Raw genomic sequence first — 27,570 nt, 5'->3', positions numbered from 1 at the left:
ACTCACCGGCCACTTTATTAGGTACACCTGTCCAACTGCTCGTTAACACTTAATTTTTAATCAGCCAATCACATGGCGGCATTTAGGCATGTAGACATGGTGTAATGGAAAACCAAAATGGAGTCGAAGATACAACATGGCTGCTCTTGAGATAAAAGACAGTTCATGTAACCTTATTTCAATTGTGAATGAACCCAAATCAACATATTTGGATCCTCATTATATTTGACATTTTTATTCTCATTAAGTTTGACATATTCTTATCCTTATTTGGCACTCTGTTAGGCATTACACACCTGCTGGGATGCGCCTATCTTTCGGGATGCGCCTATCTCCTGGGATGGTTTCCAATGAAAACTGGCCACTTTCATGGGAAACTATACCATTAGGAGAATAATGAGAAAAGACATGTGCATACATATGGTTTTTTTTCCATATAGCTTGGTGACGCACAGACATGGGGTATAAAACTTCCGTACTATCACCTGGTGGTAGGGATTTTGAGAGAATTGAGAGCTAGCTACTGACTGCTGCTATACTTCTTGGGTACTTGTGGGACGCCTCAAGACCTGATGCTACCTGTCAATACCTGTCATTCTACTGCTTGGTGATAGTCCGTGAAGACCCCGACCTGCCGGAAGGTCATCAATGATGCTGGGCAGAGTTGTAAGTTGATAAGCCCGTGAAGATTTTGTGTGCCGGAGCTCATCAATGAAAGTTGACAGTGTTGTGAGTATAATCTTTTGATATTTACCTCTTTATATACTTTTGTATTACAATAAACCTTTTAAATATTGTTGACTGTGTAATTTTTCTTATTCTATAACACGAAATCCAAAGAATCTGTTTCTCTTTGCAACACACATGGTCAAGACAATCTCCTGCAGTTCAAACCGAGCATCAGTATGGGGAAGAAAGGTGATTTGAGGCCTTTGAACGTGGCATGGTTGTTGGTGCCAGAAGGGCTGGTCTGAGTATTTCAGAAACTGCTGATCTACTGGGATTTTCACGCACAACCATCTCTAGGGTTTACAGAGAATGGTCCGAAAAAGAAAAAACATCCAGTGAGCGGCAGTTCTGTGGGTGGAAATGCCTTGTTGATGCCAGAGGTCAGAGGAGAATGGGCAGACTGGTTCGAGCTGATAGAAAGGCAACAGTGACTCAAATAGCCACCTGTTACAACCAAGGTAGGCAGAAGAGCATCTCGAACTTTGAGGCAGATGGGCTACAGCAGCAGAAGACCCCACCGGGTGCCACTCCTTTCAGCTAAGAACAGGAAACTGAGGCTACAATTTGCACAAGCTCATCGAAATTGGACAGTAGAAGATTGGAAAACGTTGCCTGGTCTGATGAGTCTCGATTTCTGCTGCGACATTCGGATGGTAGGGTCAGATTTTGGCGTCAACAACATGAAAGCATGGATCCATCCTGCCTTGTATCAACGGTTCAGGCTGGTGGTGGTGGTGTCATGATGTGGGGAATATTATTTTGCCACTCTTTGGGCCCCTTGGTACAACGCCACAGCCTACCTGAGTATTGTTGCTGACCATGTCCATCCCTTTATGAGCACAATGTACCCTGTAACATCTGATGGCTACTTTCAGCAGGATAATGCGCCATGTCATAAAGCTGGAATCATCTCAGACTGGTTTCTTGAACATGACAATGAGGTCACTGGACACAAATGGCCTCCACAGTCGCCAGATCTCAATCCAATAGAGCATCTTTGGGATGTGGTGGAACGGGAGATTCGCATCATGGATGTGCAGCCGACAAATCTGCGGCAACTGTGTGATGCCATCATGTCAATATGGACCAAAATCTCTGAGGAGCTTCCAGCACCTTGTTGTATCTATGCCATGAAGAATTGAGGCAGTTCTGAAGGCAAAAGGGGGTCCAACCCGTTACTAGCATGGGGTAGCTAATAATGTGGCCGGTGAGTGTATAGCGCCATAGGGATCTAAGAGACGTGACAATATATAGCGCCATAGGGATCTGAGAGACGTGACAATATATAGCGCCATAGGGATCTGAGAGAGGTGACAATATATAGCGCCATAGGGATCTGAGAGAGGTGACAATATATAGCGCCATAGGGATCTGAGAGAGGTGACAATATATAGCGCCATAGGGATCTAAGAGACGTGACAATATATAGCGCCATAGGGATCTGAGAGACGTGACAATATATAGCGCCATAGGGATCTGAGAGAGGTGACAATATATAGCGCCATAGGGATCTGAGAGAGGTGACAATATATAGCGCCATAGGGATCTGAGAGAGGTGACAATATATAGCGCCATAGGGTTCTAAGAGACGTGACAATATATAGCGCCATAGGGATCTGAGAGACGTGACAATATATAGCGCCATAGGGATCTGAGAGAGGTGACAATATATAGCGACATAGGGATCTGAAAGAGGTCACAATATATAGCGCCATAGGGATCTGAGAGAGGTGACAATATATAGCAACATAGGGATCCAAGAGAGGTGACAATATATAGCGCCATAGGGATCTGAGAGAGGTGACAATATATAGCGCCATAGGGATCTGAGAGAGGTGACAATATATAGCGCCATAGGGATCTAAGAGAGGACACAATATATAGCGCCATAGGGATCTGAGAGAGGTGACAATATATAGCGCCATAGGGATCTGAGAGACGTGACAATATATAGCGCCATAGGGATCTGAGAGAGGTGACAATATATAGCGCCATAGGGATCTGAGAGAGGTGACAATATATAGCGCCATAGGAATCTGAGAGAGGTGACAATATATAGCGCCATAGGGATCTGAGAGAGGTCACAATATATAGCGCCATAGGGATCTGAGAGAGGTGACAATATATAGCGCCATAGGGATCTGAGAGAGGTGACAATATATAGCGCCATAGGGATCTGAGAGAGGTGACAATATATAGCGCCATAGGGATCTGAGAGAGGTGACAATATATAGCCCCATAGGGATCTGAGAGAGGTGACAATATATAGCGCCATAGGGATCTAAGAGACGTGACAATATATAGCGCCATAGGGATCTGAGAGAGGTCACAATATATAGCGCCATAGGGATCTGAGAGAGGTGACAATATATAGCGCCATAGGGATCTGAGAGAGGTGACAATACATAGCAACATAGGGATCTAAGAGAGGTGACAATATATAGCGCCATAGGGATCTGAGAGAGGTCACAATATATAGCGCCATAGGGATCTAAGAGAGGTCACAATATATAGAGCCATAGGGATCTAAGAGAGGTCACAATATATAGCGCCATAGGGATCTGAGAGAGGCGACAATATATAGCCCCATAGGGATCTGAGAGAGGCGACAATATATAGCCCCATAGGGATCTGAGAGAGGCGACAATATATAGCGCCATAGGGATCTGAGAGAGGTCACAATATATAGCGCCATAGGGATCTGAGAGAGGTGACAATATATAGCAACATAGGGATCTAAGAGAGGTGACAATATATAGCGCCATAGGGATCTAAGAGAGGTCACAATATATAGCGCCATAGGGATCTAAGAGAGGTCACAATACATAGTGCCATAGGGATCTAAGAGAGGTCACAATATATAGAGCCATAGGGATCTAAGAGACGTGACAATATAGAGCGCCATAGGGATCTGAGAGAGGTGACAATATATAGCACCATAGGGATCTAAGAGACGTGACAATATATAGCGCCATTGGGATCTAAGAGAGGTCACAATATATAGCGCCATAGGGATCTGAGAGAGGTGACAATATATAGCGCCATAGGGATCTGAGAGAGGTGACAATATATAGCGCCATAGGGATCTAAGAGACGTCACAATATATAGCGCCATAGGGATCTGAGAGAGGTCACAATATATAGCGCCATAGGGATCTGAGAGAGGTGACAATATATAGCGCCATAGGGATCTGAGAGAGGTGACAATATATAGCGCCATAGGGATCTGAGAGAGGTGACAATATATAGCAACATAGGGATCTAAGAGAGGTGACAATATATAGCGCCATAGGGATCTAAGAGAGGTCACAATATATAGCGCCATAGGGATCTAAGAGAGGTCACAATACATAGTGCCATAGGGATCTAAGAGAGGTCACAATATATAGAGCCATAGGGATCTAAGAGACGTGACAATATATAGCGCCATAGGGATCTGAGAGAGGTGACAATATATAGCACCATAGGGATCTAAGAGACGTGACAATATATAGCGCCATTGGGATCTAAGAGAGGTCACAATATATAGCGCCATAGGGATCTAAGAGACGTGACAATATATAGCGCCATAGGGATCTGAGAGAGGTGACAATATATAGCACCATAGGGATCTAAGAGACGTAACAATATATAGCGCCATTGGGATCTAAGAGAGGTCACAATATATAGCGCCATAGGGATCTAAGAGACTTGACAATATATAGCGCCATAGGGATCTGAGAGAGGTGACAATATATAGCAACATAGGGATCTAAGAGAGGTGACAATATATAGCGCCATAGAGATCTGAGAGAGGTGACAATATGTAGCGCCATAGGGATCTGAGAGAGGTGACAATATATAGCACCATAGGGATCTGAGAGAGGTGACAATATATAGCACCATAGGGATCTAAGAGAGGTCACAATATATGGCGCCATAGGGATCTAAGAGAGGTCACCATATAGAGTGCCATAGGGATCTAAGAAAGGTCACCATATATAGCGCCATAGAGTACTAGCTTATTTTTATTGAAAGTTTTTTTGTGTTTCACTTGACAAAGAGAAGATCTGTTCTAGTTGCCCATGGCAACCAATCAGAGCTCAGCTTTCTTTTTCCCACAACGGTTTATAAAATTAAAGCTAAGGACATTTCATACCCTATCTGGGGGGCTGGTAATCTAATGGGGTAAAATCTGGGCTCCCTTTAAGGAAGGGGCTCATGTATATGGATATTTGGGTTTGGGAACCTGCTATCAGTATTTGTGAGGGATAATCAGGTGCAGGTAGTAATACTATTCCTACAATATGACTAATGTGGCAGTATCGCACTTCCCTGTGGTGCACTTATTACACATGTGACCGGCCGCAGCATTTTTATATCCTCACGTTATAGATTCAATTTCGGTTTTAACTTATTTCCTGGCTGGGAGACCTCTGCCAAATCCTATGTGCATAGTCTGACCTGGCATGGCTCAGGATCCCATGACCGCCACCTGTTCTTCCTCACTGCACTTTACATTATAAGGTTTCACTGCCACGTCTGCCGCGCTCTGTGCCAGGTCATCAATGTGACGCTGGTTTAACCTTTCATGGGGGGGGGGGGTGCCTTCCAGATCCAACAGAACATCCAGTGGCCCAAACACCAGAGAAAGACAGGCACAGAGGGCCATGATCTCCCCCCTCCCTCATCATATATAGACAGTCCCCGGGTTACGTACAAGATAGATTCCATAGGTTTGCTCTTAAGTTGAATTTGCATGTAAGTCGTAACTGTATATTTTATAAAATTGTAGATCCAGACAAAAAAATTTTTGCCCCAGTGACAATTGTAGCTTAGAAATTTTTTGTTGCAATTAGACCAAGGATTATCAATAAATCTTCATTACAGACACTTTACAGGTAATCATTGCAGCCTGAGACTATAGTAACATCCAGAGAGGTCACCAGAGGTCACAGGGAGCAGAGGGGTCCGTCTGTAACTAGAGGTCGTCTGTAAGTCGGGTGTTCTTAAGTAGGAGGACTGCCAGTACATCATTCTGGTGGATGTAGACTTTTACCACTGCCCAAAACTTGTGTACAAAATTTGTTGCATATCCTAAAGCGATCAGATGTGGAATCCACATGAAAATCCGCATCCAACACGCACGGTTTTTATGTAGATTTATCTATTTAGAGTGGTGATGTTGTGCGGTTTTTAAGCAGGATTTTTCCACATCCCCACCCCAATCCTTTTAGGAAGATTTGTTGCACGTTGCAGATTCTGTGCAGGAAATCCACAGCGTAATACAGTCGCATTAAAATGAATTTGATTTGAAGAAAACTAATGAAGACGCTGCCTTTTTCCGGGCTGAAATTGTAACTCAGTGCAAAAAATCAATGATGAGAATATTACTATACTTATGCATCCTCGTAAATTTATCCGTGCGTTTTTTTTTTTACATTGAAGTCTATGGGAGAGTGCAAATCTGCATCATGAAGCAGGTAAAAAAAATACATATGCAGAAAATCTGCATAAAAAAAAAAACACATGTAAAAACTGTGCTTATCGAATGCAGATTTTCATGTGGAATTTCCTCGTGACAATACGCAACGTGTGCCGAGGGAATTCTGCATGGAAATCGCACTTTGATGCAGATTTTCACCTTATAATCTTGGCTTTGTAACTCTTCCCTGTCACATCTGTGCGCCAAAATATCAGATTCCAAAGATCCTTATTCAGAGTCACATGGTTCAGGGGAATACAGTGAGAATTCCACTTTAACCTCAGCCGGTGTCTCTTATAACTTATCCTCTGCCAATCCGGTGGTCCCCATCAGTGATGACGTCACATACATTATTCACATGCCCAATGGTTCCTATTACTGGGGGCAGGGGTCATGTTTCGTGCATGTAAGCACCACTGCTTAGGTCACAAGGCCCTGAGCCAATATCACCGCTTCAGGTCTAATGGGCAAAGTATCGGTTGATTCGTTATAGAATACCATTCATTGGTCAGTTTTCTTTCATTCCTGAAAAAACATAAGGGTTTTATTATTTATCACCTGTCCATGTAGCAATGTGACACGGACAGGGGAATAACACCTTAGACCCATTCAAAGTTCGAAGCACGAAGTACAGTGCTATACATCTTATAGTGGCGATATCAGGTATTACAGCACAGCCAAACGCACAAGAGCTGCAAACTAATCATCAGAGAAGGAGATGACCTCCACTGGATCTCAGCTGAGGCTTTAAAGCTGTGCTCAGAAACCCTTGACCATCAATACTAAGGAGAGGTGAGCAATTTAAAACACAAAATCTTGGAGTTCCCCTTTAAGATTTAGCTTGGGAACAGACCCATGCACAGGGAATGAGACAGGAATATGACAGTCACATCAGACTCGTGAATGAGGTTTGGAGAGGAGCCACTGCCCTTTAATGATAGAAACGGAGCTCACAGGCAGGGGGGTTACCACCGCACGGAACCTCACAGGCAATTTCTAGAAGTTTCTAGAGTATTTCTTTCCCATCCTGTAGCTCAGAGTGGAGGACCAGGTACATGAGCAGGATGACACCCATTTACGGGAGGATACAACATTTGTATACAGTATATCACTGATTATTGCTACAAGGCGATGGAAAAAGGGTTTATGGCTTCATGTAAATTCGCTGAAGTGATGCATGCAACATTTATATCATTTCCTCATTTTTAAGAGCTCCGTTTGCTGGCAGTGAACTGAAATGTTTTTGTTTATATCTGTGCAGTTCAAGTAAATCTACCATCAAAATCCATCATGAGAAGACGGGAGCACTTACTCATACATCCAGGCATCGTGATTCAGGTAATATTCTTATATGTTTTATCCATGACCTCCTTACTTCTAAAATCAACTTGTAAAACTATGCCAGTGGTGCATTAACAGACTCCCTCCATGCTGCAGCTTCACAGCCCGTTACACTTCCCCACCCACTGTGTGATTGCATAAGACAGAGGGAGGGTGAGACTGTGTAACAGCCTGTGAGAATACAGGTAATGCCCCTCAGGAGCCCTTCTGGCTCATTATCATAATTATAAGAGCTGATTTTATAGGGAAGGAGGCCATGGATAACAAATATAAGAAGATTACTACAGTCCCAGTGCCTGGATCTATGAGTAATGTCCCTGGTTTATCATGATGGGTTTTGAAGGAAGATTTCCTTCAAGGCTACCTGTGCACAAACTTGGCCGCAAATGTAGTATGTGTATGTGCTCCATAAGTCATCAGTGTGTCCATGCATCATCCATGTATCCAGAAGACTGGCAAATGGTGTCACTAGCTTGTCCCAAACCCTTGAGGCATCATGTGATTGTGTTCTGGTCTGCAAACATGGACGAAACGCAGATGACACCTGTAGCATCTGTATTTTTTGTTCCAACAGACTTGTATGGGAAGGCACGGGTAGGAATAGGAACGGAAATCAATGTTTACAATCCTGAGACGTGGCGGGCTTCAGGGCTCATGTGTCACTGACATAAGGCTGCAGGGGGTGAGTGCAGTGCAGGTGACGCCACCGCTATATCCTCTATATACCCAGAGACCTGAGGTAAGGAGAAGTTATTTTCCATTCCTGTAAAGCAGCTGCTCCAACTAGTTAAAGGGATTGTCTAGAATGATTTACGTTTTAAACTCTGCTTCATCTGTAGCACAAATGCTCCCTAACACCACCAACTACAACGTCTTGAAAGTTTGCTACAGAGGGGGAGATTTATCAGAAGTGTCTAAGGTAAAACTGTTAGATGCCTATGGAATCCAATCAGAATTCAGATTTCATTTCATAAACAGCTGTGGGAAAATGAAAGCCGAGCAATGATTGGTTGTCATGGGAAACGAGAACAGCTCGGATAAATCTCCCCCTATGCATCTGCCTGGGGTCCAGGCTCACACAGCTTTATACAGACCTGATACATTGTAGCAAGTTGTGGGAAAGCCTTGACAAATATTCATATTGACAGAAAGCAGAGATCTTGAAAATGTGGAGGAATTTCACCAAATATCCTAGAAAGCTGCAAAACTAAATAAAAACTGAAATTTGGTTTTTACATAAACTTTACGATCATCTATAAAACACCATAAATATGTAAAACAATCTAATACTGATTGTATACATAGCACTGAACCCAATTACATGGGGTGACCCCCCCCCCCACAGGCTGAGGAGGTTTCCAAAAATATCAAATGATCTGATGCCAAACGGGAAACAGGCATGTGCCGTCCGCGGATTTACAAGTAAAGCAGATCTATAGATTTATACAGGTTGGAAGGATGTCACCCATCTTTCCAAGTCCCCTGAATGGCAACTTTGCATACTTCACTTATCCATAGACATAAATAGGACAGCATAGCCATCACCCAGCTCTCCTAAGATCAGACAAGGGTCACATCTCCCCGTTATGTGGAGGCCATGCAGAGCAGGAGTGACAGCCGCCCCACCCCCTGAGCTCCAGGGCCAGGCTCCAGACCACGAGCTCGAGTAATCAGAGCAGCCGCCTCAGCAGTCACCTCCCCCGGCCTCCAGCACGGCTGCAGCCCCCCCCCCCCCCCCCCCCCCCCGGGCCTGTCCACTGCATTATACCGGAGCAGCCCCATGTAAATCCCTGGGCAGGCCTGCTACTAGGAGAGACAGCTACACTGTGTATACAGAGAGAGAAAGAGACAGCTACACTGTGTATACAGAGAGAGAAAGAGACAGCTACACTGTGTATACAGAGAGAGAAAGAGACAGCTACACTGTGTATACAGAGAGAGAAAGAGACAGCTACACTGTGTATACAGAGAGAGAAAGAGACAGCTACACTGTGTATACAGAGAGAGAAAGAGACAGCTACACTGTGTATACAGAGAGAGAAAGAGACAGCTACACTGTGTATACAGAGAGAGAAAGAGACAGCTACACTGTGTATACAGAGAGAGAAAGAAACAGCTACACTGTGTATACAGAGAGAGAAAGAAACAGCTACACTGTGTATACAGAGAGAGAAAGAAACAGCTACACTGTGTATACAGAGAGAGAAAGAAACAGCTACACTGTGTATACAGAGAGAGAAAGAAACAGCTACACTGTGTATACAGAGAGAGAAAGAAACAGCTACACTGTGTATACAGAGAGAGAAAGAGACAGCTACACTGTGTATACAGAGAGAGAAAGAGACAGCTACACTGTGTATATAGAGAAAGAGACAGCTACACTGTATACACAGAGAAAGAGACAGCTACACTGTATACACAGAGAAAGAGACAGCTACACTGTATACACAGAGAAAGAGACAGCTACACTGTATATAGAGAAAGAGACAGCTACACTGTGTATATAGAGAAAGAGACAGCTACACTGTGTATACAGAGAAAGAAAGAGACAGCTACACTGTATACACAGAGAGAGACAGCTACACTGTATATAGAGAAATAGACAGCTACACCGTGTATATAGAGAAAGAGACAGCTACACTGTGTATATAGAGAAAGAGACAGCTACACTGAATACACAGAAATAGACAGCTACACTGTATACACAGAGAGACAGCTACACTGTATACATAGAGAAAGAGGCAGCTACACTGTATACATAGAGAAAGAGACAGCTACACTGTATACATAGAGAAAGAGACAGCTACACTGTATACATAGAGAAAGAGACAGCTACACTGTGTATATAGAGAAAGAGACAGCTACACTGTGTATATAGAGAAAGAGACAGCTACACTGTGTATATAGAGAAAGAGACAGCTACACTGTGTATATAGAGAAAGAGACAGCTACACTGTGTATATAGAGAAAGAGACAGCTACACTGTGTATATAGAGAAAGAGACAGCTACACTGAATACACAGAAATAGACAGCTACACTGTATACACAGAGAGACAGCTACACTGTATACATAGAGAAACAGGCAGCTACACTGTATACATAGAGAAAGAGACAGCTACACTGTGTATATAGAGAAAGAGACAGCTACACTGTGTATATAGAGAAAGAGACAGCTACACTGTATACATAGAGAAAGAGACAGCTACACTGTATACATAGAGAAAGAGACAGCTACACTGTATACATAGAGAAAGAGACAGCTACACTGTATACATAGAGAAAGAGACAGCTACACTGTATACATAGAGAAAGAGACAGCTACACTGTATACATAGAGAAAGAGACAGCTACACTGTATACATAGAGAGAGAGCTTCAGTGCATAAGGAGAGATTACTACAATGTATCCACAGAGACACCGCTACAATGTATCCCTGGCCGTCACGTGACGCTATGGAATCCATACAGGAGCCGGTGACATGTGACACATCCCCTCTAGAGTGTAAGCTCTGTGGCGCAGTGTACAGCACGGCACAGTACGTGGGCGCCATCGGGTGCACTTGGGTGGTGGGTGCCCGCATTTCCTACCTTCTGGGAGTTCTGCTGCAGGACATTTTGCTCCACGGTCATGGCCCAGCTCCTCCTCCCCTCCTCCTCCCGCTTCTGGTGCTGAGATCCGGAGCGCGGGGCCGCGGCTGCAGGGTGAGCGGGTGTCAGGACGGCCGGACGTGCACATGGGCCATGCACTGCGGGGCATCCACAAGCCGGGAGTACACAGCCACAACCCGACTGCAACTGCTGCTCCTCACACCGACACCGCCCGAGACTCCCCAGCGGCGGCTACACCACTCCCACTCCTCACATGGCCACCAGGGGGCGGCCGCTCCCCGCAAAAACATCCCGCGCCTGCCCGGCAGGGGGCGAACGTCATGTGTCCGCGCTCTGCTCCAATATAGTACTACAACTACACATACTACTACAACTACACATACTACTACTAATACTACTATACACAAATACTACTACTACTAATATATACTACTACAACTACACATACTACTACTACTACTATACACAAATACTACTACTATATACTACTACAACTACACATACTACTACTAATACTACTATACACAAATACTACTACTACTAATATATACTACTACAACTACACATACTACTACTACTATACACAAATACTACTACTATATACTACTACAACTACACATACTACTACTAATACTACTATACACAAATACTACTACTACTAATATATACTACTACAACTACACATACTACTACTACTATACACAAATACTACTACTATATACTACTACAACTACACATACTACTAATACTACTATACACAAATACTACTACTACTAATATATACTACTACAACTACACATACTACTACTACTATACACAAATACTACTACTATATACTACTACAACTACACATACTACTACTAATACTACTATACACAAATACTACTACTAATATATACTACTACAACTACACATACTACTACTACTATACACAAATACTACTACTATATACTACTACAACTACACATACTACTAATACTACTATACACAAATACTACTACTACTAATATATACTACTACAACTACACATACTACTACTAAACACAAATACTACTACTATATACTACTACAACTACACATACTAATACTACTACTACTATATACTACTACAACGACACATACTACTACTATATACTACTACTATATACTACTACAACTACACATACTAATACTACTATATACTACAACTACACATACTACTACTATATACTACTACAACTACACATACTACTACTAATACTACTATACACAAATACTACTACTACTAATATATACTACTACAACTACACATACTAATACTACTACTACTATATACTACTACAACTACACATACTAATACTATATACTACTACTATATACTACTACAACTACCTACACATACTAATACTACTACTACTACTATATACTACTACAACTACCTACACATACTAATACTACTACTACTATATACTACTACAACTACACATACTACTACTACTATATACTACTACAACTACACATACTACTACTAATACTACTATACACAAATACTACTACTACTATATACTACTACAACTACACATACTACTACTAATACTACTATACACAAATACTACTACAACTACACATACTACTACTATACACAAATACTACTACAACTACACATACTACTACTAATATTACTACTACTATATACTGCTACAACTACACATACTACTACTACTACACACAAATACAACTACACATACTACTACATATACTACTATACACAAATACTACTACTACTACTACTATATACTACTACAGCTACACATACTCTACTTATACTACTTTATACTACTACAACTACACATACTACTACTAATATTACTACTACTATATACTGCTACTATATACTACTACAACTACACTTACTACTACTTATACTACTATATACTACTACAACTACATATACTACTACTAATATTACTACTACTATATACAACTACAACTATACATACTACTACTTATACTATTATATACTACTACAACTACACATACTACTACTAATATTACTACTACTATATACAACTACACATACTACTACTTTTACTATTATATACTACTACAACTACACATACTACAACTACTATGCACAAATACTACTACAAATACTACTACTACCACATACTACTACAGCTACACATACTACTACTTATACTACTATATACTACTACTACTACACATACTACTACTAATATTACTACTACTATATACTACTACAACTACACATACTACTACTATTACTACTATATACTGCTACTATATACTACTACAATTACACAAAATACTATTTATACTACTATACACAAATACTACTAATACTACTATACACTACTACTACTATATACTACTAATAGTACTACTACTTTATACTGCTACTATATACTACTACAACTACACATACTACTACTACTACTATACACAAATACTACTACTAATACTACTATATATTACTACAACTACACATACTACTACTAATAATAATACTACTATATACTGCTACTACTATATACTATTACAACTACACATAATACTACTAATATTACTATACACAAATACCACTACAAATCCTACTACTACAACTACACATACTACTATATACTACTGCTACTATATACTACTATAACTACACATACTACTACTAATAATACTATACACAAATACCACTACAAATACTACTACTACCATATACTTCTACTACTACACATAATACTACTATATACAAATACTAATATATACTTCTACTACTATATACAAATGCTACTCTATACTGCTACAACTACACATACTACTACTACTATACACAAACTAATACTACTACTACTATATACTACTACTATATACTACTACTAATACTACTATACACAAATACTACTACTAATATATACTACTACAACTATACATACTACTACTATACACAAATGCTACTACTATATACTACTACAACTACACATACTACTACTACTACTATATACTGCTACTACTGAATACTGCTACTACTATATACTGCTACTACTATATACTGCTACAACTACACAAAATACTACTAATATTACTATACACAAATACCACTACTAATACTACTACTATATACAAATACTACTACTACTATATACTACTACTACTATATACTGCTACTACTATATACTGCTACTATATACAAATACTGCTACATACTACTACAACTACACATACTACTACTAATATTACTATACGCAAATACTACTACTACTATATACTGCTACCACTATATACTACTATAGACAAATACTACTGTATACTGCTACTACTATATACTAGAGCAACTACACATACTACTATACACAAATACTACTAATACTATTATATACTTTTACTACTATACACAAATACTGCTACTACTATATACTGCTACTACTATATATTGCTGCTACTACTACATAGAATTAATACTAAATACTGCTACTACTAATATTAGATACTACTACAACTACACATACTACTACAACTACAAATACTACAATATACAAATACTACTGCTATATACTGCTACTACTATATACTTCTACAACTACACATACTACTACTAATACTGCTATCCACAAATACTACTACTATATACATATACTACTCTATACTGCTGCTACTATATACTACTACAACTACACATGCTACTTTACTATTATACACAAATACTACTACTATACTGCTACTACTGCATACAATTACTACTATATACTGCTACTACTAATACTATATACTGCTACTACATACAATTACTACTATACACTGTTAATACTGTTCACTGCTGCTGCTACTAATACTACTCAGTATTGTGTGTGGCCTCTACGTGCCTGAATGACCTCCCTACAACACCTGAGCATGCTCATGATGAGGCTCAGTATTGTGTGCGGCCTCCTCGTGCCTGTATGATCTCCCTACAACACCTCGGCATGCTCATGATGAGGCTCAGTATTGTGTGTAGCCTCCACGTGCCTGTATGACCTCCCTACAACACCTCGGCATGCTCATGATGAGGCTCAGTATTGTGTGTAGCCTCCACGTGCCTGTATGACCTCCCTATAACACCTCGGCATGCTCATGATGAGGCTCAGTATTGTGTGTGGCCTCCTCGTGCCTTTATGACCTCCCTATAATACCTCGGCATGCTCATGATGAGGCTTAGTATTGTGTGCGGCCTCCTCGTGCCTGTATGACCTCCCTACAACACCTCGGTATGCTCATGATGAGGCTCAGTATTGTGTGTAGCCTCCACGTGCCTGTATGACCTCCCTACAACACCTCGGCATGCTCATGATGAGGCTCAGTATTGTGTGTAGCCTCCACGTGCCTGTATGACCTCCCTACAACACCTCGGCATGCTCATGATGAGGCTCAGTATTGTGTGTAGCCTCCACGTGCCTGTATGACCTCCCTACAACACCTCGGTATGCTCATGATGAGGCTCAGTATTGTGTGTAGCCTCCACGTGCCTGTATGACCTCCCTACAACACCTCGGTATGCTCATGATGAGGCTCAGTATTGTGTGTAGCCTCCACGTGCCTGTATGACCTCCCTACAACACCTCGGCATGCTCATGATGAGGCTCAGTATTGTGTGTAGCCTCCACGTGCCTGTATGACCTCCCTATAATACCTTGGCATGCTCATGATGAGGCTCAGTATTGTGTGTGGCCTCCTCGTGCCTGTATGACCTCCCTATAATACCTCGGCATGCTCATGATGAGGCTCAGTATTGTGTGTGGCCTCCACGTGCCTGTATGACCTCCCTACAACACCTCGGTAGGCTCCTGATGAGGCTCAGTATGGTGTGTGGCCTCCACGTGCCTGGACGCCTTTGGTTGTGACTTACCTTATACTTATTGGGGCGAGTGTTGCACCTTTAGCACACCACGCGTCTGACACTGGTGAACCTAAGGTTCGCTTCAGAGTCAGTGTAGACCATACTGGAGGGTAGATTCACTATGATTATTATCTTTCAATACTGTACTGACCCGTTAATGCTGTAGTTTTTATGTAATAAGACTGTGTAGTCGGTCTTTTTTGTCACCATTTCGCTGCATACAGCTACACCCCTATGACAGCATGGTCTGCCCTCACTCCGCAATCTCACTCTGAGACTGCGCGTGCACGAAATACTGTTCCCGGTCATGCGCAGTCCATAGTAAGAGACGCGGTTCTTATATACTGAATACACATTGAGACAGCAGATACCGATTATATATACATGCACCAGCTAAGTCATGGGACACTGTGGCACATTTACTTACTTGTCCCGTCGCAATCCCCAAGGTGCATTGTCCGGTGAGGATTCGGAGCTGCCGAGATTCACTAAGATCATGAGTCCAGTTTCCTGCATGTGTCGCTTCCCCGCTCAGATCCGCTGGAGTTCACCTTCTTCTTCCCGGTGCATGTAAGTGCTTGGCTTGCGACACAATTTTGAATGTTACATCCCACGGTTAGTCCGAATCAGTCGGATCGTCCAACGACCCCGCCCCCGACTTCTGCATGAACTTGTGTTGCCAAAATCCGATCAAAACGGAAAAATGAGGAAACCCGATGAAAATGTGGTCCGCGGACCCTTTGTAAATTTGCTCCTTTTGTGTTTTATAATTGTATATTGGCTTTCAGCGAATCCTTTTTGTATTATGTAGCACTTTATATTTACTTGGCACAGATTATGAAGTAATTGTATAAATTGTAGTTTCTAATAGCTTTTAAAATGCCTATATATGGCTCAAACTTGTAAAAAAAATCTCTGAACACCCGGACTTTTGAGACCAATTAAGAATGTATCTGTCACACCATACAGTCAAAAACCTTTATAAAAACTACCCACGGTTACAAACTTGTTTTATTATCTTATCAACCATTTTTATGGTAGAAGTGTGCACTTGGGCACTTTAGTGCCACTCTGCCCTTTTAGCCCACCCTGCGATCTAAAGAGATGTTATATATATTAATATGTCTACATTATGCTTTTAACTGTTATTAACATGTTATATCAGTTATTAGATGTGTAATTCATTTAGTATATATTTATTTGTTTGTATATCCCATTCGATGTGTTAAGTAATAAATATATTTAATATTAGCATTCACTTCGGATTTACAGTGTAAGGCTACATTCACACTGCCGCAAGGGGGGCGTACATACGGCCGACGTATATACGGCCGATATATGTCCCGTACCGCTCCGTACCCGGGAAAAAGATAGGACATGTCCTATCTTTTCCCGTATTACGGCGTCGTGCACCATACATCCCTATAGAGAGGGGTGAGGGTGAGCAGCGCCTCTCCTCCTCCTCTCCCCGCGCGCTGCTGTGTGCCCGCCGTGCCACGGTAGGTCGGGCAACGGCAGTGTGAATGTAGCAGGGCCGGATTAAGGTTGGTGGGGGCCCCTGGGCGCAAAACATGGTGGAGGCCCCCATTGAATGTAGTCCAGACAGGGAACAGCAATTGCTATATACCGACCCCCAGCAATAACTATATACAGCCTCCCCAGTAATCACTGTATACAGCTCCCCCAGCAACCACTGTATACAGCTCCCCCAGCAACCACTGTATACAGCTCCCCCAGCAACCACTGTATACAGCTCCCCCAGCAATCACTATATACAGCTCCCCCAGCAACCACTGTATACATCCCCCCCAGCAATCACTGTATACAGCTCCCCCAGCAATCACTATATACAGCTTCCCCAGCAACCACTGTATACAGCTCCCCCAGCAATCACTGTATACAGCTCCCCCAGCAATCACTATATACAGCTTCCCCAACAACCACTGTATACAGCTCCCCCAGCAATCACTGTATACAGCTCCCCCAGCAATTACTATATACAGCTCCCCCAGCAACCACTATATACAGCTCCCCCAGCAATCACCATATACAGCTCCCCCAGCAATCACTATATACAGCTCCCCCAGCAACCACTATATACAGCTCCCCCAGCAACCACTGTATACATCCCCCCCAGCAACCACTGTATACAGCTCCCCCAGCAACCACTATATACAGCTCCCCCAGCAACCACTGTATACAGCTCCCCCAACAACCACTGTATACAGCTCCCCCAGCAACCACTGTATACAGCTCCCCCAGCAACCACTATATACAGCTCCCCCAGTAATCACTATATACAGCTCCCCCAGTAATCACTATATACAGCTCCCCCAGTAATCACTATATACAGCTCCCCCAGTAATCACTATATACAGCTCCCCCAGCAACCATTGCATACAGCTCCCCCAGCAACCACTGTATACAGCTCCCCCAGCAATCACTGTATACAGCTCCCCCAGCAACCACTGTATACAGCTCCCCCAGCAATCACTATATACAGCTCCCCCAGCAACCACTGTATACAGCTCCCCCAGCAACCACTGTATACAGCTCCCCCAGCAACCACTGTATACAGCTCCCCCAGCAATCACTATATACAGCTCCCCCAGCAATCACTATATACAGCTCCCCCAGTAATCACTGTATACAGCTCCCCCAGTAATCACTATATACAGCTCCCCCAGCAACCACTGTATACATCCCCCGCAGCAACCACTGTATACAGCTCCCCCAGCAACCACTGTATACAGCTCCCCCAGCAACCACTGTATACAGCTCCCCCAGCAACCACTGTATACAGCTCCCCCAGCAATCACTATATACAGCTCCCCCAGCAACTACTATATACAGCTCCCCCAGCAATCACTGTATACAGCTCCCCCAGCAATCACTGTATACAGCTCCCCCAGCAACCACTGTATACAGCTCCCCCAGCAATCACTATATACAGCTCCCCCAGCAACCACTGTATACAGCTCCCCCAGCAACCACTGTATACAGCTCCCCCAGCTATCACTGTATACAGCTCCCCCAGCAATCACTATATACAGCTCCCCCAGCAACCACTGTATACAGCTCCCCCAGCAACCACTGTATACAGCTCCCCCAGCAATCACTATATACAGCTCCCCCAGCAACCACTGTATACAGCTCCCCCAGCAACCACTGTATACAGCTCCCCCAGCAACCACTATATACAGTTCCCCCAGCAACCACTGTATACAGCTCCCCCAGCAATCACTGTATACAGCTCCCCCAGCAATCACTATATACAGCTTCCCCAGCAACCACTGTATACAGCTCCCCCAGCAATCACTGTATACAGCTCCCCCAGCAATCACTATATACAGCTTCCCCAGCAACCACTGTATACAGCTCCCCCAGCAACCACTGTATACAGCTCCCCCAGCAACCACTGTATACATCCCCCCCCAGCAACCACTGTATACAGCTCCCCCAGCAACCACTATATACAGCTCCCCCAGCAACCACTGTATACAGCTCCCCCAACAACCACTGTATACAGCTCCCCCAGCAACCACTGTATACAGCTCCCCCAGCAATCACTATATACAGCTCCCCAGCAATCACTATATACAGCTCCCCCAGTAATCACTGTATACAGCTCCCCCAGCAACCACTGTATACAGCTCCCCCAGCAACCACTATATACAGCTCCCCCAGTAATCACTATATACAGCTCCCCCAGTAATCACTATATACAGCTCCCCCAGTAATCACTATATACAGCTCCCCAAGCAACCACTGCATACAGCTCCCCCAGCAACCACTATATACAGCTCCCCCCAGCAATCACTGTATACAGCTCCCCCAGCAATCACTGTATACAGCTCCCCCAGCAATCACTGTATACAGCTCCCCCAGCAATCACTGTATACAGCTCCCCCAGCAATCACTGTATACAGCATCCAGCAATCACTGTATACAGCTCCCCCAGCAACCACTGCATACAGCTCCCCCAGCAACCACTGTATACAGCTCCCCCAGCAACCACTGTATACAGCTCCCCCAGGAATCACTGTATACAGCTCCCCCAGCAACCACTGTATACAGCTCCCCCAGCAATCACTATATACAGCTCCCCCAGCAATCACTATATACAGCTCCCCCAGTAATCACTATATACAGCTCCCCCAGTAATCACTATATACAGCTCCCCCAGCAACCACTGTATACATCCCCCCCAGCAACCACTGTATACAGCTCCCCCAGCAACCACTGTATACAGCTCCCCCAGCAACCACTGTATACAGCTCCCCCAGCAACCACTGTATACAGCTCCCCAGCAATCACTATATACAGCTCCCCCAGCAACTACTATATACAGCTCCCCCAGCAATCACTGTATACAGCTCCCCCAGCAATCACTGTATACAGCTCCCCCAGCAACCAATGTATACAGCTCCCCCAGCAATCACTATATACAGCTCCCCCAGCAACCACTGTATACAGCTCCCCCAGCAACCACTGTATACAGCTCCCCCAGCTATCACTGTATACAGCTCCCCCAGCAAACATTATATACAGCTCCCCCAGCAATCACTATATACAGCTCCCCCAGCAATCACTGTATACAGCCTCCAGCAATCACTGTATACAGCTCCCCCAGCAATCACTATATACAGCTCCCCCAGCAATCACTATATACAGCTCCCCCAGCAATCACTGTATACAGCCTCCAGCAATCACTGTATACAGCTCCCCCAGCAATCACTATATACAGCTCCCCCAGTAATCACTATATACAGCTCCCCCAGAAATCACTATATACAGCTCCCCCAGTAATCACTATATACAGCTCCCCAAGCAACCACTGCATACAGCTCCCCCAGCAACCACTGTATACAGCTCCCCCAGCAACCACTGTATACAGCTCCCCCAGCAATCACTGTATACAGCTCCCCCAGCAACCACTGTATACAGCTCCCCCAGCAACCACTGTATACAGCTCCCCCAGCAACCACTGTATACAGCTCCCCCAGCAACCACTGTATACAGCTCCCCCAGCAATCACTATATACAGCTCCCCCAGCAATCACTATATACAGCTCCCCCAGTAATCACTATATACAGCTCCCCCAGTAATCACTATATACAGCTCCCCCAGCAACCACTGTATACATCCCCCCCCAGCAACCACTGTATACAGCTCCCCCAGCAACCACTGTATACAGCTCCCCCAGCAACCACTGTATACAGCTCCCCCAGCAACCACTGTATACAGCTCCCCAGCAATCACTATATACAGCTCCCCCAGCAACTACTATATACAGCTCCCCCAGCAATCACTGTATACAGCTCCCCCAGCAATCACTGTATACAGCTCCCCCAGCAACCACTGTATACAGCTCCCCCAGCAATCACTATATACAGCTCCCCCAGCAACCACTGTATACAGCTCCCCCAGCAACCACTGTATACAGCTCCCCCAGCTATCACTGTATACAGCTCCCCCAGCAAACATTATATACAGCTCCCCCAGCAATCACTATATACAGTTCCCCTAGCAATCACTGTATACAGCTCCCCCGGCAATCACTATATACAGCTCCCCCAGCAATCACTGTATACAGCTCCCCCAGCAATCACTATATACAGCTCCCCCAGCAATCACTATTTACAGCTCCCCCAGCAATCACTGTATACAGCCTCCAGCAATCACTGTATACAGCATCCAGCAATCACTGTATACAGCTCCCCCAGCAACCACTGCATACAGCTCCCCCAGCAACCACTGTATACAGCTCCCCCAGCAACCACTGTATACAGCTCCCCCAGCAATCACTATATACAGCTCCCCCAGCAACCACTGTATACAGCTTCCCCAGCAACCACTGTATACAGCTTCCCCAGCAACCACTGTATACAGCTTCCCCAGCAACCACTGTATACATCCCCCCCCAGCAATCACTATATACAGCTCCCCCAGCAATCACTATATACATTCCCCCTATAATAACTATATGCACCCCTATAATAACTATATACACCCCCCTATAACAACTAAATACAGTGCCCCTATAATAACTATATACACCCCCTATAACAACTATATACAGTGCCCCTATGATAACTAAATACACCCCCCTATAATAACTATACACACCCCCCTATAATAACTATTTACAGTTCCCTGTAATAACTATATACAGACCCCTATGATAACTATGTACACCCTATAATAACTATATACACCCCCCTATAACAACTATATACACCCCCCTATAATAACTATATACACCCCCCTATAATAACTATATACAGTATCCCTATAATAACTATATACAGTTCCCTGTAATAACTATATACAGACCCCTATGATAACTATGTACACCCCTATAATAACTATATAAACCCCCTATAACTATACACAGTGCCCCTATAATAACTATATACACCCCCTATAACAGCTATATACAGTGCCCCTATAATAACTATATATATCCCCTTAATAACTATATACAGTGCCCCTATAATAACTATATACACCCCCTATAATAACTATATACACCCCTATAATAAATATATACAATCCCCCTATAACAACTTTATACAGATTCCTATTATTGCTATACACCCCCCCACACATAATAAATATATACAAACCCCCCCCCCCCCAATAATAACCATATACAGTTCTAGATATAATACTAAAATTGTACTCACCCTCCATCGTTCCCACGATGCGCGCTGTCTTCATCCTCCCTCGCGTTGTTAGGGTGGAGATCGGATGTAAACAAAGATGGCGGCGCCCTGCTACAGCCCGCGTCACACTCGGCGCCGTGACCCAGCGGCAGGGCGCCGCCATCTTCATTTACATTGGATCGTCTATGGCAGACTAGACCATAGACTAAAGGCAGAAACATCGGCGGGATGCGGCCCGGGTAGCCCGGCGCCGAATATATTGCTGGCGATTCGGGCGGTCGCATGTGGCGATTCGGGCGGTCGCCCCAATTTGGTGGGGGCCCCTCTTAAAGGCGAAGTGGTGGGGGCCCCGGGGCTCGCGCCCCGCGAGCCCCCCCTATGATCCGGCTCTGGAATGTAGCCTCAATTGGTGCTTAGTGCGATTTTCTTTTTTTCTTTTTAGCTTACTACAGATTGGCACCTGTATATCACCATTAGCACACCCACTGTCAGTTTATCCCAATATCGGCACAGGTATTTTAGAAGTGTCTGCGCCCCATTTGTGTTGCACACAAATTAGGGGGCGTTCCAGTGCTCAGTGGGACCGCGCCCCAGATTTAACATGCAAAGTCCGACAGAAGTGTGTTGCACGCCCCATGTTAAAGGTGCACCAAAAAAAAATGTGGTGCACTCTGTCGGGGCAGTGCGGGGGGCGCCAGATTAATGAAGAACGGGCGCCACAAATCATGAATCTGGCGCCCTCTGCACACTACACAGGCAAACTGCACACAGTACAGACTGCACTGTTGTTAGTAAATGTGCCCCATTGTGTTGTACAATGTGCAACATAATTACATTGGTGTACATGCTCCATTCTTTAGTGTGTCATGTAGAGTGATGGGGCCCCCCTGACACTATGGGCCCCATAGCAGCTGCTATGGCTGTTAGCCCGGTAGTTCCGCCCCTGCAATGATTGCTGAAACTTTTGAGTGCACTCTCTGCAATGTTTTAAAGTATTTTGTGCACATAAACAGTGCAGTACAATGTATGTTCCCTTCTACTGGACAATCACTGTCTGTTGCATCGCGTCTTATGTACCAGAGCTGGAAAGTACAGCCCTTTAGCCAAATGTGATGTCTATAGCCGGCTGGAAAGGTCACTGTCACAGACATATTTCCTTACTCAGAGAAATTTCTAGCGTTTGTGGCATATTGTGACAGGCTGCCCAGCCACGCCGTCCTGTAATGCTACAAGCAACATTCTTCTACTTGAAATAACATTATAGGAAGCGACAAAGGGGCAGCTAAGTCGTCTACTTAGGTGAGTCCTGACAAAACTGTTCCATGAGAAGCAGCGTCATCTGTGAGGATACTGCACCAACATATGGCACATGTGAACACGCGCGAGAGAGTAGGAGACTTGTATCAGTTCCTGTCAATTTCTGACTGGAGATCTTGATCTTCTCTTTCTCTATTTTATTTTTTAGGGGGGGATTTCACACTTTGATACTCCAAGGCCCCTTTCACGCTTGGGTTTTACATGCGCGTGTGCTGTTGTAATACATGTCTTTATTTCTTTCTTTGTCTCTGATTTGCGACTTTTTAAAATTTTTTGCAACTTTTCGGTGCACTAATAGCACTAAGCATGAAGTCAGTTGTACTTCGCTTTGCTCCCAGAAAGTCTCTCATTTGCACCTAAAAAGTTGCAAAACAAAGAAAACATCTGTCTTGGAAAGATACTTTCAACCGACACACCCACCTGATAACTTCTTAAGAAATAAGTCGCAAAAATGCACCTAAAAAGTCCCAAAAATATAGATACATGTCCCGCTAAGACAGGCATTTGCATCATAAATATTTGGTGGCGAATATGAGACTGCAACTGGGTATCTTCTCAGGGTAGAGAGCAGGTAGCTCTTCAGGATGAAACACTTCTACAAGTAGCACTTGCAGAGCTGCAGCCTTGATGAAAGTCACTTTTCACAGTTCTGATTTTGCTTACTACATACAAGAAATATATTCCCCTAAGGGTGCGTCGACACATTCAGTTTTTCAGATGCAGTTTTTGATGCCCAAACCAGTAATGGATTGCAAATAAAGAAGGAGTAGCACCTCTTAATGATAAGTCCTCGTCCATTATCATCCACACCTGCCTTTGACTTCAAAAACTGCATCTGAAAAACTGAATGTGTGAACACGCCCTAAAGGTGCACTCACACTTGGCGTTAGCGCATGCATTTTCAAATGCATTGCGACAGCTGAAAGAGACTGCACTATATCTGAGCCGTCACAAATTTCTACACTAAAGGGGCATTCCGGTGCTCAGTCGGACAGTGCGCCACGTTTACCATGCAGAGTCCGGCAGAAATGTGTTGACCGCCCCATATTAAAGGTGCACCAAAAAAAGTGTTGCATTCTGTCGTGCTGCAATTTGCGCCGAATTGCCCTGGGATTTTTTGAGCACGCGATCGGATTGTGGCACATCGGCGCTGGCTTTCACGCGACAGAAATCGGGGGGCGTGGCCGTCGGAAAACCTGACGGATTTGGAACAGCCGCGGAATAAAAAAAAAAAGTTAGTGTCGCAAAAATAGCACGCACATACACCGAGACGGAGGAGGTGAATTCCAGCCGACTTCAGCACAACAGCGACACCTAGTGGACATCGGGTGCACGACCTTAGTGAATCCCGGCAGAACCCGAATCAGCATCGGAGAACGCAGCGCTGGATCGCAACTGGACCGGGTAAGTAAATCTGCCCCATTGTCCCATATTTATAACAAACTGTGTAGTGTGCAGAGGGCACCAGATTCAGTATTTCGGGCACATGTTTTTCATGAATCTGGTGCCCCCTGCACTGCTCCGACAGAATGCAACACTTTTTTTGGTGCACCTTTAATATGGGGCAGTCAACACATTTCTGTCGGACTCTGTATGGTAAATGTGGCGCACTGTCCGACTGAGCACCGGAACGCCCCTTTAGTGTAGAAATTTGTGACGGGTCAGATATAGTGCAGTCTCCTCACTTCTTAAGAACATGTGCAAGCAGTTTGCATTGAAAAGAATGTGCAAAGTCCGTCAAAAAACTGGTGTAGAGGCTTTAAAAAATGTATATCACTTCCTCTGCAATGACCCAAACTATACAACTGTCACAATAGATAATTCCAACACATATGTTCCCTGGAATGGTGCTGTTAAAGGAAACCTACCATTTGATTTCATGCATTATGAAGCAAACATACCTTGAGAATGCTGTAGCTACACTGATGCAGGATCATATCTTGGTTTATCCCTGAGCTGAGTGGCTTTGCTGAAAAAAAAAACAATTACAACATTCAGGACCTTGGGAAAGCTGGGTCAGGCTGGCTGCCTACATGAATACATTACACACAGAGCTTGGCATTAGACATAGAGGTTAGTCAAGATTAATTAACATGAGTTGGATCACTCATACACAGCAGCTGGGGGAGGGTTCAGCAATTGATTTTTCTGCCTTCAGACACAACCCAGGGATTAAATTATCCTGTCCTGCAGAGAAAAACTCACAGGCTAGGAGAAGCGCTGAACCAGCCATAGAAGGGACAGAGCTTCATTATCATAATGTTACAGTCATGGCCATAAGTTTTGAGAATGAAACATATGTTAATTTTTACAAAGTCTACTGCATCAGGTTTTATAATGGCAATTTGCATAAACTCCAAAATGTTATACAGAGTGATCTGCTTAAAAGCAATTAATTGCAAAGTCAATATAAACCTAGAAAATTAACTTTTTCCCCAAAAACACTTTTCAACTTCATTGCAGGCGCCTTAAAAGGAGCAGCTAAGATAGTTTCAGTGATTGCTCCAGTAATCAAGAGACGGGTGGACAAACAAAAACCAACAAAAAGTGACAAAATGCAAGCATTGATTGTGCAGGAATGGACGGCTATCAGTCAGGATTTGGTCCAGAAGGTGACTGAGAGCTGCCAGGGAGAATTGCAGAGGTCCTGAAGAAGAAGGGACAACACTGCAGATACTGACTTGCTGCAGTAACTAATTCTAACTGACAATAAAAGCTTTTGTTCCTCATAATATGATTGCACTTGTATTTCTGTATGTGATAAAAACACCTGACAAACCAGAGGACAACAGATCATGTGAAAATATAAGATTTGTGTCATTCTCAAAACGTATGGCCCTGACTGTTATATCTGTTTTATCAGCAAAACAACTCAGCTCAGGGATTAACCAAGATATGATCCTGCATCAGTGTCGCTACGGCATTCTCAAGGTATGTTTGCTTCATACTGCATCAAATCAAATGGAAGCTTTCCTTTAAAAAAAAAAAAACTACTTGTCCTGCAAAAAAACTAGTCATGATATAGTTACATTGTCATAAAAATTAAAAAGTTAGGGCTTAGTATCCATTGACGCCAATGCTCAAAATTGGACAGCCCCTTACTGAGCTACAACAGTCTGCTCAAGTGGATAATAAAAAAACTAATTTAAAAAAATAAACATTTTGAATACTGGAATAAGCTTAGATAGTTAAAAACTAAAATATTTGAAATATACGCAACATTTAGCTCAGAACGTAGATTATTATGCAAGACAGATCAGAAAAGATAATTTTAGAGTTAATGTTAAGGGAATTAACTCTATAATGGACATAACACTGATATGCCTTGATTAGAGGCAGATCTGTCTTATCAGTTATAATTAGGTAAGAAGTACATCGCCCTCTGCTGGTGTAAGAGATATTGCAGTGTTACTTTGTGAAGTGCTTGATATTTAGGAAAGTATGACATGTACAGTCTGACAGAGGGATAATATGCTGATACCGCCTTGACAGGTGTAGAAATGTGTGTAAGGTACAGAGAAGTACAAGGTCCCTTATAAGGAAAGTATATGATCATAATAAGTGTGTATAGAAACCT

General features: G+C 43.4%; 1 protein-coding gene across 2 annotated transcripts in view; it reads right to left on the bottom strand.

Moving 5' to 3' along the window:
- The window catches only part of USP25 (ubiquitin specific peptidase 25), a 79,507-nt gene extending 68,125 nt beyond the window's left edge, over positions 1-11,382 (bottom strand). For both annotated transcript variants that reach the window (XM_072138574.1, XM_072138575.1), the window contains exon 1: positions 11,123-11,382. In XM_072138574.1, coding sequence (XP_071994675.1) covers positions 11,123-11,164 — 42 coding nt within the window. In that variant the 5' untranslated portion in view covers positions 11,165-11,382. The remainder of the gene's footprint in view (positions 1-11,122) is intronic.
- Positions 11,383-27,570: the final 16,188 nt, after the last annotated feature.

This window comes from Engystomops pustulosus, chromosome 2 (genome assembly GCF_040894005.1).
Source record: "Engystomops pustulosus chromosome 2, aEngPut4.maternal, whole genome shotgun sequence".
Taxonomy (NCBI): domain Eukaryota; kingdom Metazoa; phylum Chordata; class Amphibia; order Anura; family Leptodactylidae; genus Engystomops; species Engystomops pustulosus.
This window is presented reverse-complemented; position numbering and strand designations above follow the sequence as displayed.